Source organism: Glandiceps talaboti, chromosome 3, assembly GCF_964340395.1.
Source record: "Glandiceps talaboti chromosome 3, keGlaTala1.1, whole genome shotgun sequence".
In the NCBI taxonomy this organism is placed as follows: Eukaryota; Metazoa; Hemichordata; class Enteropneusta; family Spengelidae; genus Glandiceps; species Glandiceps talaboti.
In genome coordinates, this window is record NC_135551.1 from 23,748,535 (window position 1) to 23,764,730 (window position 16,196).

The 16,196-nt window shown below is 37.3% G+C and overlaps 1 protein-coding gene across 3 annotated transcripts; it reads right to left on the reverse strand.

Annotated features, from left to right (window-relative positions):
• Window positions 1–5,359: 5,359 nt before the first annotated feature.
• LOC144432915 (uncharacterized) lies at window positions 5,360–8,891 on the reverse strand. 3 transcript variants are annotated; one of them, XM_078121217.1, is made up of 3 exons: window positions 8,848–8,891; window positions 8,005–8,159; window positions 5,360–6,622 (listed from the first exon to the last, which is right to left on the reverse strand). In XM_078121217.1, exon 3 carries the CDS (start codon window positions 6,605–6,607, stop codon window positions 6,116–6,118), a length of 492 nt encoding a protein of 163 aa, XP_077977343.1. In that variant the 5' UTR covers window positions 6,608–6,622; window positions 8,005–8,159; window positions 8,848–8,891; the 3' UTR covers window positions 5,360–6,115. The 3 variants fall into 3 exon arrangements, with proteins under 3 accessions (XP_077977343.1, XP_077977342.1, XP_077977344.1); XM_078121216.1 differs by lacking the exon at window positions 8,848–8,891 and adding an exon at window positions 8,501–8,649; XM_078121218.1 differs by lacking the exons at window positions 8,005–8,159; window positions 8,848–8,891 and adding an exon at window positions 8,501–8,649.
• Between the last annotated feature and the right edge of the window lie 7,305 nt (window positions 8,892–16,196).

Here is a 16,196-nt window from a genome sequence, read left to right on the forward strand (position 1 = left end):
CTCAAAGCTTTCCCCCTACCTTTCACTGTCAAGATGCTATTAAACTCCTTTTCAAATATATTTACCCTGGGTAGTCAATAATTATAATTATGATAGTGCTATATAAAAACCCGGGATCTTATAAAGTAGATGCAAGACAGTCAAGCAGTCCACACTGAGTCACGATCAAAAAATACCTGTCACTCATGCGAATATCATATATGGGGGGGGGGTCATCATGTTTTAGAATTAAGTGATAGGGGGGTCAGCCTGTTTTGGGTTTTACAGATAGGGGGGGTCAGTGACTTTTTGTCGGCCCGATTTAAGAATCCACCGCCCCCCCCCCCCCAGGCTGGAGAAACTGACCGGTCCCTAAGAAAAGCTGAGAAGGGCTTGTTTCTAGGAATCCAATGAAAAGATGATTGAAAGGAGGAAAAGGAGAGGCAAAGAAACATGAATTCAAAGATGATTTTTTATTTATATACTTTTTTAAATCGACCGACCGACCAAAATTTTCCATGGAAAAAAACAAAAACATTTTTAAACATTAGGATCACCCCTACACACCAACCTTGGTGACACCAGGTCGAATAAATAATAGTGGGTGTCTTTGCGATTTCTTAGCTTTATAATGTTATTCATGTTTTTATCAGATAACATCTCTAGTTGATAAAGTTTTAAATCAAATCTATCGTCTTCTCTGTCTCTTTGTAGCTTACCAACTTTGAATTAATTAGTGCACAGCTAATATCCTTGATCAAACTGGTAGGCTATTTGGCAAATTACTAGTAACATATTTCCATAACCAGTGTAAATATCTACTAACTGACAAATGGTAATACACCAACCGTTAGTCGGATTGGTAGATGTCAGTTAGTGAACTATAAGACTTTTTAAGCTAACGTGAATGTTGGTGGCGCTATACTACTGAGAACGCATGAACGTACGTATAAAACATCTTGGTAATATAATTTTGTGTACAATGTATCTGGATGCGTAATTACCAAGTTGCGGCAAACATTGAACGCAAGACGCACATAAAGACCACCATGCAAATAAACAATAAACAGAGGATACATTGCATTTATTAATCAAACGTTAATACATGTCAACACAATATACTAGGAAATTCCCTTTCCCTGTCTATCTTTCTGTGTAAAGACTTTTTAAGTTTTACTGTTCGTCACCGTGGTCTCTGCATGGACGTACGAGTGGGGTGGGGTGCACGGGGGTGGGGTGGCACAAACAATAATTACGTAATCAAACGCTATATACATAATATATAACTGTCAGTCAGTCGACGTAGGAAGATTACGCAGTGGGGTTTGACCTTTACTTGCACACGACAGCGCATGACAGAACTGGTAACGCTCATGACTGTACCAGACACAGGAGTTGCTAATGATACTCGCAACGCATAGATCTGGTACTCGAGTAGTACATGTCTGTGTCATTCAGCCTTTCAGACTACACTATCATTTCAGACTACACTATCATATCACAGCGGCGCTAAAAGTAACCATGGCTGACTCCGCCTTGAAAGCAGCTATTGCTGATCAAAACCGTAAGATCCAACAGTGTTATGAAAGTAGTGATGATACCGACTTGGAAACTTTTCGACAAATTTACAGAGAAGATTTTAGACTCATTATGCCTGGTATGGAAACGATGATAGGTATTGAAGGTAGGTAAAAATATTATATAGAACTCTTCAGTTGAAAGCACAACTATATCATACAGGTATCATGCATGTTGAGCAAATCTAAGATTTCACCACACATATGTAAGGGAGCCTTCAGTAATTATAGATAAGAGAGTGACTGGGATTACGGTGGTTATTTGGCTAGTGTCGAGGCAATATTAGTACTGCACCTATCTCTAACTTCTGGACTTCTGGACTCCATCGCGGCCAATTAGATCCAGACACGGCAAGTAATGAAAGGGGAAAGCCATTCAAGGAAATATAGACATGTTCATCAACTGTGTTCTAGAGAGTCATTTCATGATGTTAGATCACTGACAATTCCTTGCAATTTCAAAATTGCATCCTGTTGATCTTGTGTCTGTATCACTTAGTGTTCGTTAGACAGGACCTTTTGAGTTACATGGTATACTATTTCGACCGCTCACTTTGTGCCTCAAACAATGGCTCCTACTATCAAAGGGAGTGGCAGAAATGTTAATGATTTGATTTGTTTTGATTTCCTTGATGGTTTAATAATACTGATTTTACCATTCCTTTTCTTTCCCTGGCATGTCTTTGTCACCACCAAATATTCACTCTTATTATCATTTTTGACTGAGTAAACAAAGAATTTCCGTTCTTCTATTCAATTCCAATCTTAACACCTTATATAACGCCACATTATACGTATTTAATCAATAGGCAATGCCTGTTTATACATGTTTTACTGAAAATAGTATTCACTCTCTTTATTAGCCTGAAAGGTAAATGTGTAGCTTCCGATTATTCAGTGCTGGAAGCGAGTGGCTACATACGAGGACCAACGGCAGGAGAAGTTTAATTTCAGACTTCCTGTTTATAGTGAATTCCTCTCACTGTTTAATAATCTATTTCAGTTATTCCACAAGGTAAACTTTTCACCACTTTGATTTGGTGCTTACGACTTATATTTAGGTCATGCAAAACGTTTCCCCGCCAGATTGGTCAATCACCACTAGTTGGTAACTTTTCAGACTTTGGCTCCACCTTGCTGGAGTGTAAATTTAAATTGATACAATGCATGGAAAGGATACAGATTTCGTGTCTTTAGTCAAAAAATAATAAAGAGAGTGAATATTCAGTCACAGAAAAGACTAGTCAGGGAAAGAATAACTGATAGTTATAGTACATGTCAAAACACCATCTATTTTTAATTAGGACTGTTTTGGTTATCCGTCTGGATATGCGGCTTCACCCCTGACAAAATAATTGATGGGTTTACCAAAATAGTCCTAATAAAAACAGTAAATGTCCGAGGACGTGTCCTATATCGAAGTTATACTTCGAATTCGACGAGATTTTTTTTAGGGTTTTCACTAGAAAGCCAACCTTGTTATCCACAGCCATTTAGACAAATGAATAAAGACCACGCCCATAGCAACAGCCATTGACCATGTACTTTTTGAGATATAAGATTTTGACCAAAATTAACATTTTTACACCAAATTTGCATATCACTGATGAGATCATTATATGCTTAATATTTCATCATATATATGCCCATAGATCCATTCCCTTTAAATTTCAGCCCAATCTGCACACATTGTATAGCTAATTTGCATATCACTGACAGAATCATCATGTCCTGAACAATTCCTAATCTAAACAGCTCTAAGAATGTTCACACCCAATCTCAGACCAATCTGCCCATTAGTTTCTGAGTTTAAGTTTTTGACCAAAACTCGCACTTTTTGACACAAATTACACAGCGGTGGTGAGATCATTTTGATTTGAACAAATTGCCAACTAGACATCCAAGGTAATACATCCACAAAATATCATATCAATTGGTCCTGTGGTTTTTACTTTAAGTTGTTTACACACACACACACACACACATACACACACACACACACACACACGTACACATATACACACACAGACGGACAGACACTTTGCTATGCTAATAGTACTACTGAACCTTATCACTTCAGTTGTGCTAAAAATCACAAATAAGACTATTTATCATGGCTATAGCATGAATGAACCGTGTTTTAATCATAGACAGCTGTTTATGATTGAATTTAGCTGTGCTAAAACAGCATTTCCAAGCAACCTCAAACAAAGACTAATCTTGATGCAATTGACATTGAGATGTGAAGTAGCCCATAAATGATTTCATTGAATCAGTAAAACAAAAACCTAGGCTGTCAAAACATTTTGTCACACCACGAACCATGTTGTTTGACCAAAAACGCACATCTCTGATGTGATCAGTTTCATTTGAACAATTTCCCATCTACACACTGTGGCCAAAGAAATCCCCCACCAAATACTAAGACGATCAGTCAGGTGGTTTTTGACTTTAAGTCGTTCACATACATACACACATACATACATCTGAGAGCGCATGCGCACGCATGTACACAAACACACACACACACTTCACCATGGCTATAGCCCTTCCAAACCTAGTGCAATCGTGCTAAACACTGTACAATGGGCTATGCCATTGGCGCTATTTTTATTTTTTGTTGAATATGTATAAAAAGGGGTAATGAAAAACTAGATGGGATCGGGTAACAGGAACCAAACTATTAATTTGTTTATATTAATTATATATATATATACACACTCATATGAGTGTCTGATGATCGCAATATGCGTGAAACTCCGAGTTACACCCAAGAAAGAGTTCCAGTACTACCAAAACTATTACGCTCTGCCACTGCGGTATAGAGCACTGTCTTATAGCAGATTGATACTCACCGAGGTATATATATATGTATGTATATATATATATATATATATATATATATATATATATATATATATATATATATATATATATATATATATATATATATATATATATATATATAGTTTTGTCAGGTTTACCTTTCGTGGCTGTTCCATTCTGGGTCTGGTAGCTGGTTGATTAGAGTGCTCGACTTGGAGGAGGAGCGTATGTAACTCGGTGAGTATCAATCTGCTAAGACAGTGCTCTATACCGCAGTGGCAGAGCGTAATAGTTTTGACAAAACTATTGTGCTCTGCCACTGCGGTATAGAGCACTGTCTTAGCAGATTGATACTCACCGAGTTATATATATATATATATATATATATATATATATATATATATATATATATATATATATATATATATATATATATATATAAATATATGTATGTATATATCGAGGAACAAACTACCAGGGCTTTAAAACTGTTTTCTTTTCTTGCTATATAATCCTGTAGCTATAGCAGGCATGACTAATGATGCCAGGTCCAATGGCGTAACAAGTCTGTGCATTGACATACAGGAAGTGGGAGGAATCGAAGGAGGGGACACAGCCTACGAACGCTCCAACTATAAAGTGTTTAAAAAGGATGGATCTATTAATGTCGGCCAACTTCTGGTCATCTGGAAGAAAACTGGTGGAGTTTATCGCAAGGCGATCGAAATGGCCAAATTTAACAATTGAAGTCGACTGATGTGTATATTTGAAAAATGTATCATTTTCGAATTCAATATTGTGAAAAGGTTGTAAAAAGACCTGACTTTGAAGTTTAAAAAATTAAATAATGTTATTCTACTAAATGATTCATTTTAATTAGAAAAATGAACACACATAAACCTAACATTTGCGCATGCTGTATGAAGATTTTACAATCGACGTGTCCAAATAAGTACAGTGGTACTAGTTAAGGTATACTAGATAAATGAACGTATTTATTGACTGGGTTGAAAGAGTGTCTCAATTTGGCCAGCAATCTCCATTTCATAATTGTCGTTTATTTCAAAAGGATTATCCATCGGCTAAACGTATGTTTTTACTTTTACAATATGCGGTAACAAACTTTCACAAACTGGTGACATGGTTGGTAAAGTATATAACCTGGACATTGACTTTAGGTTTACCCCCTTTCAAACTTGTTTATTTTAAATGTAAAATAGTGCGTGTGTACTTTGTATGTAAATAAGTTGGTGGCGCATTTATATGTTAAACTACCAGGTGGCAGAGTTGAATGTTATATAAATTCACTATCAGTAGATTAGCATCTTAGAGATGGCTGGGTTGGTGGTTGGTTAACTAGGCCATAGAATTTGCATACATTAAAAATGGGACAATAACCAATTCTGACATATACATTGATGATAACAATGTGCATATGTCATTTATAAAGTTTTTTTTTTAATATAGCTTGTAGTTTTAATGAGTCATGTGCATAATTAATGATTTTCAGTAATTAGTATTTATCTTACAAATGCTCTCTACAAATTCAATAAAATTTGGTACATACTTCAAACATAACTAATCACACGTTTTCAACTCTTATTGTGTGTAGGAACGAATATCTAAAGACTTTTCCCATACGGAAGGCATTCGTATGTTCGGGTGTAGTTCACCACCAAACAACAGTTTAATGAGTCATGTGCAATTGTCCTCTATGTTAATCATCACTCTTTTCAGATTATTCCAACTTTCACTTTGGAGGTGAATTTCTTTTTCGCTGCTCTTTCCTCTTCTATTTTTGTTTGAAAGCGGCTCTCGATGATGACTGCTATTATTAACATGATTATGAGGAATGCTGCACAACCAACAGCAGCGAAGACGAACTTGTTGACGGGTGTGTACGATGTAGTAAAAGTCGAACAACTTTTTACCGTTGAGTCATCATTAAGGATAGATTTTACACAAGTTTCGTACATCGTCCAGAAGTCTAATTCATTCAGGTCGTATGAGATTGTACTTGTGTCATCTATAGTTACTTGATTAGAGCCATACACCAACTCATACTTTGTAATGTTTTCGGGCGAGGCTGGGAGAGTCCACGACACTCTAGCAGAAGACGCCGTAATGGCTGATATTACTATGTCTGTGACAGCAGAATTACTAGATGACGTAACAACGGAGGTGGCGCAGCAAGCGATGAAAATGATAAGATGTGTTGCCGCCATCGTTGATTACTTGATCTGAAATCGGAAAAATAATTCAAGAAAATTACATTGATCGCAAAAAAACACGTCAAAGTAAGCCATAGAAAAATGTTTAATTGTTAGATAATAATTGACAGGAGATATAGTGTATGAATATAGCAAAATATGAGAGAGAGAGAGAGAGAGAGAGAGAGAGAGAGAGAGAGAGAGAGAGAGAGAGAGAGAGAGAGAGAGAGAGAGACAGACAGACAGACAGACAGACAGACAGACAGACAGACAGACAGACAGACAGACAGACAGACAGACAGACAGACAGACAGACAGACAGACACCAACGATATGAAACAAAGAGACACGTTTTGTTTGGACTGTTTTGTAAATAAGGAAAGGAGAATAGATATACTTCTTAGGGAACAGTCTCACTCGCTTTGTTAATTGGAGGTACAGATCTAGAGATCGTAAGCTGGACATACAGTGGATTTTAGTCCTTCTAGTTGTCTGAGACTGAATGAACTCACACACTGTCGGGACTAAGATGTTTGGCACGTGATTTAATGTTTCGAGATATAAGCTCCTTTACTAGTCAAAGCTTAGCTCGGCGAAAGTCCCTAAAACTTCGGATTTCGGCCGTTTATATACATGTAGGTATCCCTCACACAATACAATACAAAAAGTGTGAAGTACATAGCTATCGATGTCTCTGATTTCCCAGCCACGTGGAAGGCGTGTATACTAACGAGCCTTCCATTATCAATTCCATGAATTGATATCTTCGTCATTTCTACAGCAATACTAGTACTAGCATAGTGCTTGTTTTCTATTGTGTGGAAAACAACAAAGTTCTCCTGGTGAGAACATGCCTGAACATGTCAGTCACAATTTTAGAATCTAATTACAAAATGGGGGAAAGGACTTCATATCAGATAGATGTATGATAAGTCATAACTAAGGATCAGCCAATATGTGTAGCAAACATAGCCCTGAGTTCGGTCTCCCGGCCTCATTCTAAGCCTGACCCAGGTGAGAGATCTAGAGGTGCTCATAGCCAAGATGCCAAAACCCAAGTGTCGAATCCTCATCTAATAATAAGTGATGTTTGGTATTCATGAACCTAAAGTTGCCATTGCAATGTGAACTATAGAGTAATCTATGTGTAGCAGTAACACTGTGCTATAATAGAAAAGAGAACTGGTCATTTACCATGTTTACTGTAATTTATTGTACGAATGTGAATGACAGAGCTGTTATATAATATCTTGTACGATTGAAACACAGACTTGTCTGTGATTGAAATAACGAAGAATACCCCCACCCCACCCCCTGTTATATTAGTTTTGTTCCCAGTCGGGACAATGCGGTCTTTGCTACTTAATTGCTCCATTATTATGTAAACATACATTGCCATCGTATATGCATACCTGATGTAAATCGTGCTTAGGTCAACAGTAGCTGTTTACTCTTAGTTAAGTTGTATGCCCTTGATTATGACTTCTTGAAGTTGGTAGCGTCTACAGTCTGTACTAGACTTGTTTGGTTCAAAACCTGTATACGTAGTTAGACCCACGCCCGTCTCCTGGAAGCACATACAATAAAAAACATAATTTGTTTTGTTTATTGAACAAAACAAAACAAACAAACAAACAAACACCATGCCCTCGATTCACTATTCATACACCGCCCTATACTAATTATATAGCCTAGTGCCGTTACTATTGCGGTCGAAAATCAGTCTAATACTTAATTGTACAGTTTACATGTGTACAATTACACCACTCAATATGCTACGTTTACCCAGTGCGGTCGACAGTCAGTTCCTTTTATTACCTGTACTGGTATATGTTGCCATAACACGACTCACTAGATACAATAGGAGTTGACCCCACAAACACAATGTCAGAATTTTGTACATATTACCTGTTTATAAAGCCGTGTTTCAGTCCAGTGGTATTCTTTAACGTTACAGCAGAGATTTTGACCGAAATTTGGAAGAATAACTTGTCGTACGAGTATCAGAATAAACCGGATTTCGACACGGAAACGTGTACGAATGATTGTGACGCAGACGTTGGTGATTTCACTGTCGTATAGTACGGTATATATGAATAATTGGGGTCATATACAGGCAACGCACACTGTTTGAACAGTGTTAGCGAAAAAAAAGTCCACAGTCACCTATAAATTACAGTACAATATTAATAAGGTCAGCAATATTTAACAGAAAGTTATAGCGGCGATTGTTAATTGTGATCAGTTTTAATTACCTTATATGCAGACATACACCAGCACTCTCCGTCTTCAGTTCATACGCCACTGCATAATATGGTTCGTTAAAATCACATTGTATGCATTTCATGTACACAGTCATGCATTGTTACATCTATAAATAGATTTCTCTCAAAAGTGGTATTCAGCGCATGTCAAGTGTGACAGGCCTTGTATTGACACAGGACAGTCTGTGTGTCATGTCGCAATTTATTTGCAGTAACCTTGGATTTGATTTTTTCCCCTAATAGCTGTAGGCTATATTTTTTAAATAGTGTCCGTTAGTATAGTGTTGCACGTAGCATATAAACCCCGCTACTGTTACTATGGCCAGTCTCAAGTCACCAAACTCCTCGCAACGTCAAGACCTTCAACTTGTATTCACCCAACTTATCCAATAAACAATATAAGTGATAAAAAATAATAAATGAATAATGACGATGATGATGATGACGATGATTATTTTGTTGTTGTTGTTGTTGTTGTTGTTGTTGTTGTTGTTGTTGTTGTGAAGGAGGATGAGGGGAAGCAGAAGGAGAAAACTTAGGGTTATGGTGGTTGTGTCGACAATTGTGAAACTTATGATCAAACAGTGAATTTGGTGATGTACGTGTAGGGAGAAGAAAAAGAATTAAGAGGTAGGAGATGAAGAAAACAGAAAATAGGAGAAGGAAGAGAATATTCAGGGAACCTTACTGTATATAATATAATAAGACGTTATGTTAAAATGAAAACATTTAAATCTCTCTCTCTCTCTCTCTCTCTCTCTCTCTCTCTCTCTCTCTCTCTCTCTCTCTCTCTCTCTCTCTCTCTCTCTCTCTTTCAAACTACTCGCCACCACATTATGTCTGTGTAGCCGACCTTTTTAGTCGATCCAACCATAGAGATATGAAGCTTATATAGATACTGAAGCTTATATAGACTTTGAGTCGTTCACATACATACACACACATCCGCGCGCGCATGCTCGCACACACACACAACAACAACAACAACAACAACAATAACAACAACAACAACACACAAACACACACACACTTCACCATGCCAATAGCCCTTACCTTCTTAACCTAGTGTAGTTGTGCTAAACACTGTACAGTTTGGCTACAATGCCATTGGCGCTATTTTTATTTTTTGTTGAATATATATTTAAAAAAAGGGTAATGAAAAACTAGATTGGGTTGGGTAACAGGAACCAAACAATTAATTTTTATCTTCCGTAAGGAAGGTCTTAATATAGCAATGAAGTCTGTGTGTCTGTGCAAGTGTGGATTGTGTGTGTGTCTGTGTGTCTGTGTGTCTCTGTGTGTGCGTGTCTGTATCACCATTTCCGAACAAACGGCTGCATCAATTCGAACGAAATTTCATAGACATCTTCCGTAGGGTAATGGCAAGTACTGATTAAGTTTTAGTAATAATCCGATGAAAATTAATGACCAATTTGAGTAATTAATCGATTAAACGAGTATAAAGTTGGCATCAGATTCAGATTCAGGTAGGGTTATCTTATGAAAGTTATATTGAGCTTCAGATGGCCTCAGATCCGAAGACACCCTGCGGATTCAAACCTGAAATAATACCGTTGAAACTACAGGGAAGGATTCCGAGGCTATCTGACGCTCAATTTGATGCTACCTGAATTTGAATCTGACGCTAACTTTATACTCGTATAAATTCATTCGAACTCATTTGCATACGGTCAGAGTTGAATCACATCAAATGGCGCGCTATTTCATGTGTTCCTTTGAGATGCTATCTACATAACAATACAGTGTTATTTTTAGAATGCTCCATGTACAATGTTCCAAAGTCACTGTACAATCTACAAGTTACCTACTTGCATGTTTTGTACCTTCAAAAAACATAATTTCATGTGTGATTTTTCATAATTCTGTTTTGTTTGGTCGATGTTCGTTTTCAGATTTCTCAATTTCACTTCTGTGAAGAAAACATACCCGTCGTAAAATGGCCTGGGCTAAGAGAAAGACGCACGGGCTAGCATGTCACATACTTCATTCGATTTGTTATTAAATTCTACACAGATGAAGCCCTGCAATGTAAAATCTGTCCACGCAATGGTATTCAACTATATCTCTATAGTTTTGAGGCAGGTGTTGTGCAAGTCCTTTTGAACGAATCACATACGTATGTAGGTTCGGATAACACGAAAGCTATAGATACGGTCATTGATGCGTTTCGCCTTGCTGGCGTTGATATGAAATGTAGGCAAGGTAATATGACGTCACATTCCCATCGACAGCCTCCATGGTTTGATAATGTATGCCAGGAAATGAAAAAGTATATGTACACGAGTCTGAAAGAGTTTAGAAAAAATCGCTCAACGGAATCATTCGACACTTACAGAAAGAATCGCAATAAATTTAGATCTATTTGTAGAGAAAAGAAGAAAAATTACACGGACATACAGTTTAACAGATATCGCGACGACTGGAGATCTGTGGCTGGGACTGTCGGCATGTGGTCAGTATTCGGTATCGCAAAGGTGGTTTTGAAAGTGCGCCAATTTCAGGACAACAGTGAATAGATTACTTTTCCAGGTTGCATAATCCCCAAACTATGTCGTTTGGAGACACATTTGAAGATGTAAATGAGTATAGACATTTGAATTCCGAATCTGTACAAGTAAATGTAGATCTTTTGAATGCTAGAATTACTGATGAGGAAATTTTAACAGCTGTGAGTGAGCTGAAAAAGGGGAAAGCTCCGGGTCCAGATGGTATACCTTCAGAGTTTTATAAATGTACTGTCAACAGGCTATTGCCGTTAATGAGTGATTTATTCAACGACATTTTTGAAACTGGAGTCTTTCCTGAGGGGTGGTGTAGAGGGGTTATCATACCACTGTATAAAAAAGGTGTCAGGTCTGATCCGAATAATTACAGGGGTATAACTTTATTAGATGTGTTTGGGAAAGTGTTCTGTGCCATTTTGAATAAGAGATTGTACGTTTGGGCTGAAGACATCGGGTCTATCTCCAGTTGTCAGAGTGGTTTTAGAAAGGGTTTCTCTACTATGGATAATATTTTCACACTGTATGCCATAATTCAAAACTATCTGCGTAGACGCAGGGGTAAATTCTTCTGTTTATTTGTTGATTTCGCTAAGGCTTTCGATTCAGTTAATTACCATTATCTTTTCGTTAAACTACAATCAATTGGTCTTTCGGGTAAAATGTTTAATATCATCAAGTCCATGTACGATGATGTGAAGTCATGTGTTAAATTGGATAGGGGGATTTCAGAGTATTTCAATTGTGGTATCGGAGTTAGACAAGGAAGCGTACTAAGCCCTGTACTTTTTTCTCTTTTCATCGATGAACTTTACCAAATAATTACAAAAGCAGGATTTAAGGGGGTGCAGCTTACACAAGACATGTTTGATTTATTTGTCCTGCTTTATGCAGATGATGTTGTGATATTTGCTGACACAGTTGTGGGTTTGCAGCGTTTGATTAACTGTCTGGGCCAATTCTGTGACAAGTGGAAACTTAAAGCAAACTTTAAGAAAACAAAGGTGGTAACATTTCGAAAGGGAGGTCATAGTTCAAGGAACGAAAAATGGCATTTAAATGGTACGAGTATCGAGGTGGTTAGCTACTATAACTATTTAGGACTGTTGTTATCATGTAGAAATAAGTGGTCTAAGGCAGTTAGTAATCTAGCTGATCAGGCCCGTAAAGCAATGTTTTCTATATTTAGTTTTGAGCGTAAAGTTGGCGTTATAACCCATGAGGTTTATTTTAAATTGTTTGATAGTCTAATCTTGCCTATTCTTTTGTATGGTTCTGAGCTTTGGGGATTTCAGCAGTTTATGCAAATTGAAATGGTACAACTTAAATATTGTAAACATTTTCTTGGAGTGCGACAAAACACTACAAATGAAGCGGTACTTGGGGATTGTGGCAGAACGCCAATTTTTGTAAAATCATTGACGAGATGTATAAAGTACTGGCTACGTCTTACTGAACTCCCCGATAACAGAGTTGCCAAACATGCTTATAAATTGATGCTGAAAATTGACGAAAGTGGTCACACGTCTTGGGCAACAGAAGTAAAAAATATTTTGCAATACTACGGTTTTGGTATAGTTTGGGTGTCACAGGGAGTGGGAGACACTATTTCTTTCGTAACGGAGTTCAGTCAGCGCGTATCCGATATTTATAAGCAAAATTGGTTTTCTGATGTTTGCTCCAAGGAGTCTTTAAATACATACTGTAATTTCAAGAGCGTATTAGAACCAGAAAAATATTTGTTGCAGCTTTCAGATGTAAGATACAGACATGCATTAGCGAGGATTCGATGTGGGAGTCATAAGTTACGTATACAGGAAGGTCGTCACAGCGGCTTAGATGTTACTGAGAGAATATGTGAAGTATGTTCAGAGGGTATAGAAGATGAATTTCATTTTCTATTAGTATGCCCTTTGTATCAAACAGTGAGGGAAGCTTTACTACCTCAGTATTACTGGATATTTCCTACACGTCAAAAGTTTTTCAATTTAATGAATGTGCAGTCTGCAATATTACTAAGAAACCTTGGTAAATTTATATACAAAGCAATGTACTTAAGAGAGGAATTCTATTCCAGCTAATGTCATTACACTCTTTCTGCTTGATGTATTATATTATTTTTTGGTCACGTAGGCCTGTGGCCTGTAGTGATAATAAACATATTATCAACTATATCTCTGAACATGTAACCTTGTTTGTTTTTAGAAATTTAGTGCAACATACTCTCGACTACTGTGGGTTTTACTGGCTCGTTTTCCGTCCGTATGCAAGTAAAATGTGATCAAAATGCATCATGCTATTAAAAAATCACCGCACAGTTAATAACTATGAAAATTCACGAAATTTGACCACAGCCTTTATTTTTGCCGATAAAGTCAAATGACAGTCAAACTTTCAAGGCAATTTTTATTTTCGATAATTCAGTTTATTAGTCATCATTGATCAGCTAGGAGTTAGAATTTCTATGCGATGTTTTAAAAATAATAAACACAATTGGCCCATGTATTTTCCAGATATCAATTTCATCTCATGTGATTATCTTGTTGCTTGTTTATGTGTAAATATGGTTTTCATCAAAGAACATTTCACTTTACGTATATTTTTTGTGTTGAAAATATGTTATTTGGATGAGTCACGATGCACTCTGTGTAATTCTTTCCGAACATTTGCTGAAATTTCCACTTCTCAGAGAGCCTTACTCATAATAATGTTTGTCATGTTGTATTTAAAAATTCAAACTCTATAAAAAGCATCAAATTCTATGAATATTTAGACCGAAGTAGGATTTCAACGTTAATAATGCACAATAAATATGCGCAGACAGGCTGCGCAGACGAATGTCCAGACTGTAGCTCTACATAGCTCTACTCTGAGAAAGACTCTGTTTTCAGGGGTTTCGTACGTGTCAGCCTTATTTTGTGTTTCCCTTGGATCTGCACTCTGCATTAGCTGGACAAACATGAGAAAAAAGAAGACCGAGGCAGGGTATTTAAGTGATTCAAACTCACCAGAGAACTTTTTTTCTTGGCCTTAAAATAGGTTTACAATGAGCGCAGAGTTCACAAACAGGTGAAATATTTATCATCGTTTCAATTTCGTCAAATGTGGACTTATCATTTTCAAACTTCACACACTGCGCAGATGAATAAAGAGAAATCGTATCTTTTTAGATTTTCGATTAGAAGTTTAGGAAGTATTATATATTGACCTCGAACCGTCTCCTTTTACCGTGTTCTTTTCCAATTTCTCTCGATAACAAACTACCGCTGTTTGTTGCAAGGCTTGTACATAATCATTTATCTAGCTCTGTATCTCAGTATATCAATACACTCTCACATATTTATCAAGTGTAATAATCTATAATTTATAGCAAATCGTGTGTGTGGTTAAAATATGGAAAATAGACGAGACCTAGCCTACGAAGAAAATTTCGCGACAATGTATCAATAATGGTGAATTAGTGTACAGTGAGGGCGCGCCCTCAACAAAAATCTTGACAATTTCCCATAGGGGATCACGAAAGCTGAGTGAAGTCCAGGATGGCAAGCTTTCCTGTGCTGAGAATAGGAGGCGTGGCGGGCATTTCAACAACATTTTTGACAACTAAATTTCATTGGGACTTTGCTTCCCCTTTCTCTTCTATTTTTGTTTGAAAGCGGCTTTCGATGATGACTGCAATTATTAACATGATTATGAGGAATGCTGCACAACCAACAGCGGCGAATACAAACTTGTTGACCGGTGTGTACGTAAAGTAGTAAACATCGAACAACTTTTTACCATTGAGTCATCGTTAAGGATAGATTTTACACAATTTTCGTACATTGTCCAGAAGTCTAAAATATTCAGGTCGTCTGAGATTGTACTAGTGTCATCTATAGTTACTTGATCGGAGCCATACACCAACTCATACTTTGTAATGTTTTCGGGTGTGGCTGGGAGAGTCCACGACAGTGTAGCAGACGACGTTTATATTGTGACAGCAGAATTACTAGATAAGATGTGTTGCCGCCATTGTTGATTACTTGATCTGAAATGGGGATATAATTCAAGAAAATTACATTGATCGCAAAAAACACATCAAAGTAAGCCATAGAAAAAATGCTTAATTGATAGACAATAATTGACAGGAGAAATAGTGTATGAACACAGCCAAATATATGAGAGAGAGAGAGAGAGAGAGAGAGAGAGAGAGAGAGAGAGAGAGAGAGAGAGAGAGAGAGAGAGAGAGAGAGAGAGAGAGAGAGAGAGAGAGAGAGAGAGAGAGACGGAAACAGACCGAGGCAAAGAGGCAGACAGACAGAGAGAGACAAACAGACAGACAGACAGACAGACAGACAGACGGGTAACTAGGGAGTGGTTACGTAAGAGGACTTACGTCATAGACCTGGTATTTCAGCCTTTCAGACTACACTATCAGAATTATGAAAGTAGTGATGATACCGACTTGGCAACTTTTCGAGAAATTTACAGAGAAGATTTTAGACTCATTATGCCTGGTATGGAAACGATGATAGGTATTGAAGGTAGGTAAAAATATTATATAGAACTCTTCAGTTGAAAGCACAACTATATCATACAGGTATCATGCATGTTGAGCAAATCTAAGATTTCACCACATATATGTAAGGGGTCCCTCAGTAATTAGATAGGAGAGTGACTGGGATTACGATGGTTATTTGGCTAGTGTCGGGGCAATATTGGTACTGCACCGATCTCTAACTTTTGGACTTCTGAACTCCATCGTGGCCAATTAGATCCAGACACGGCAAGTAATGAAAGGGGAAAGCCACTCCAGGAAATATAGACATTTTCATC

Coding starts and splice junctions, on each gene's coding strand:
- LOC144432915 (XM_078121217.1), bottom strand. CDS start 6,607: ATGGCGGCAACACATCTTATCATTTTCATCGCTTGCTGCGCCACCTCC.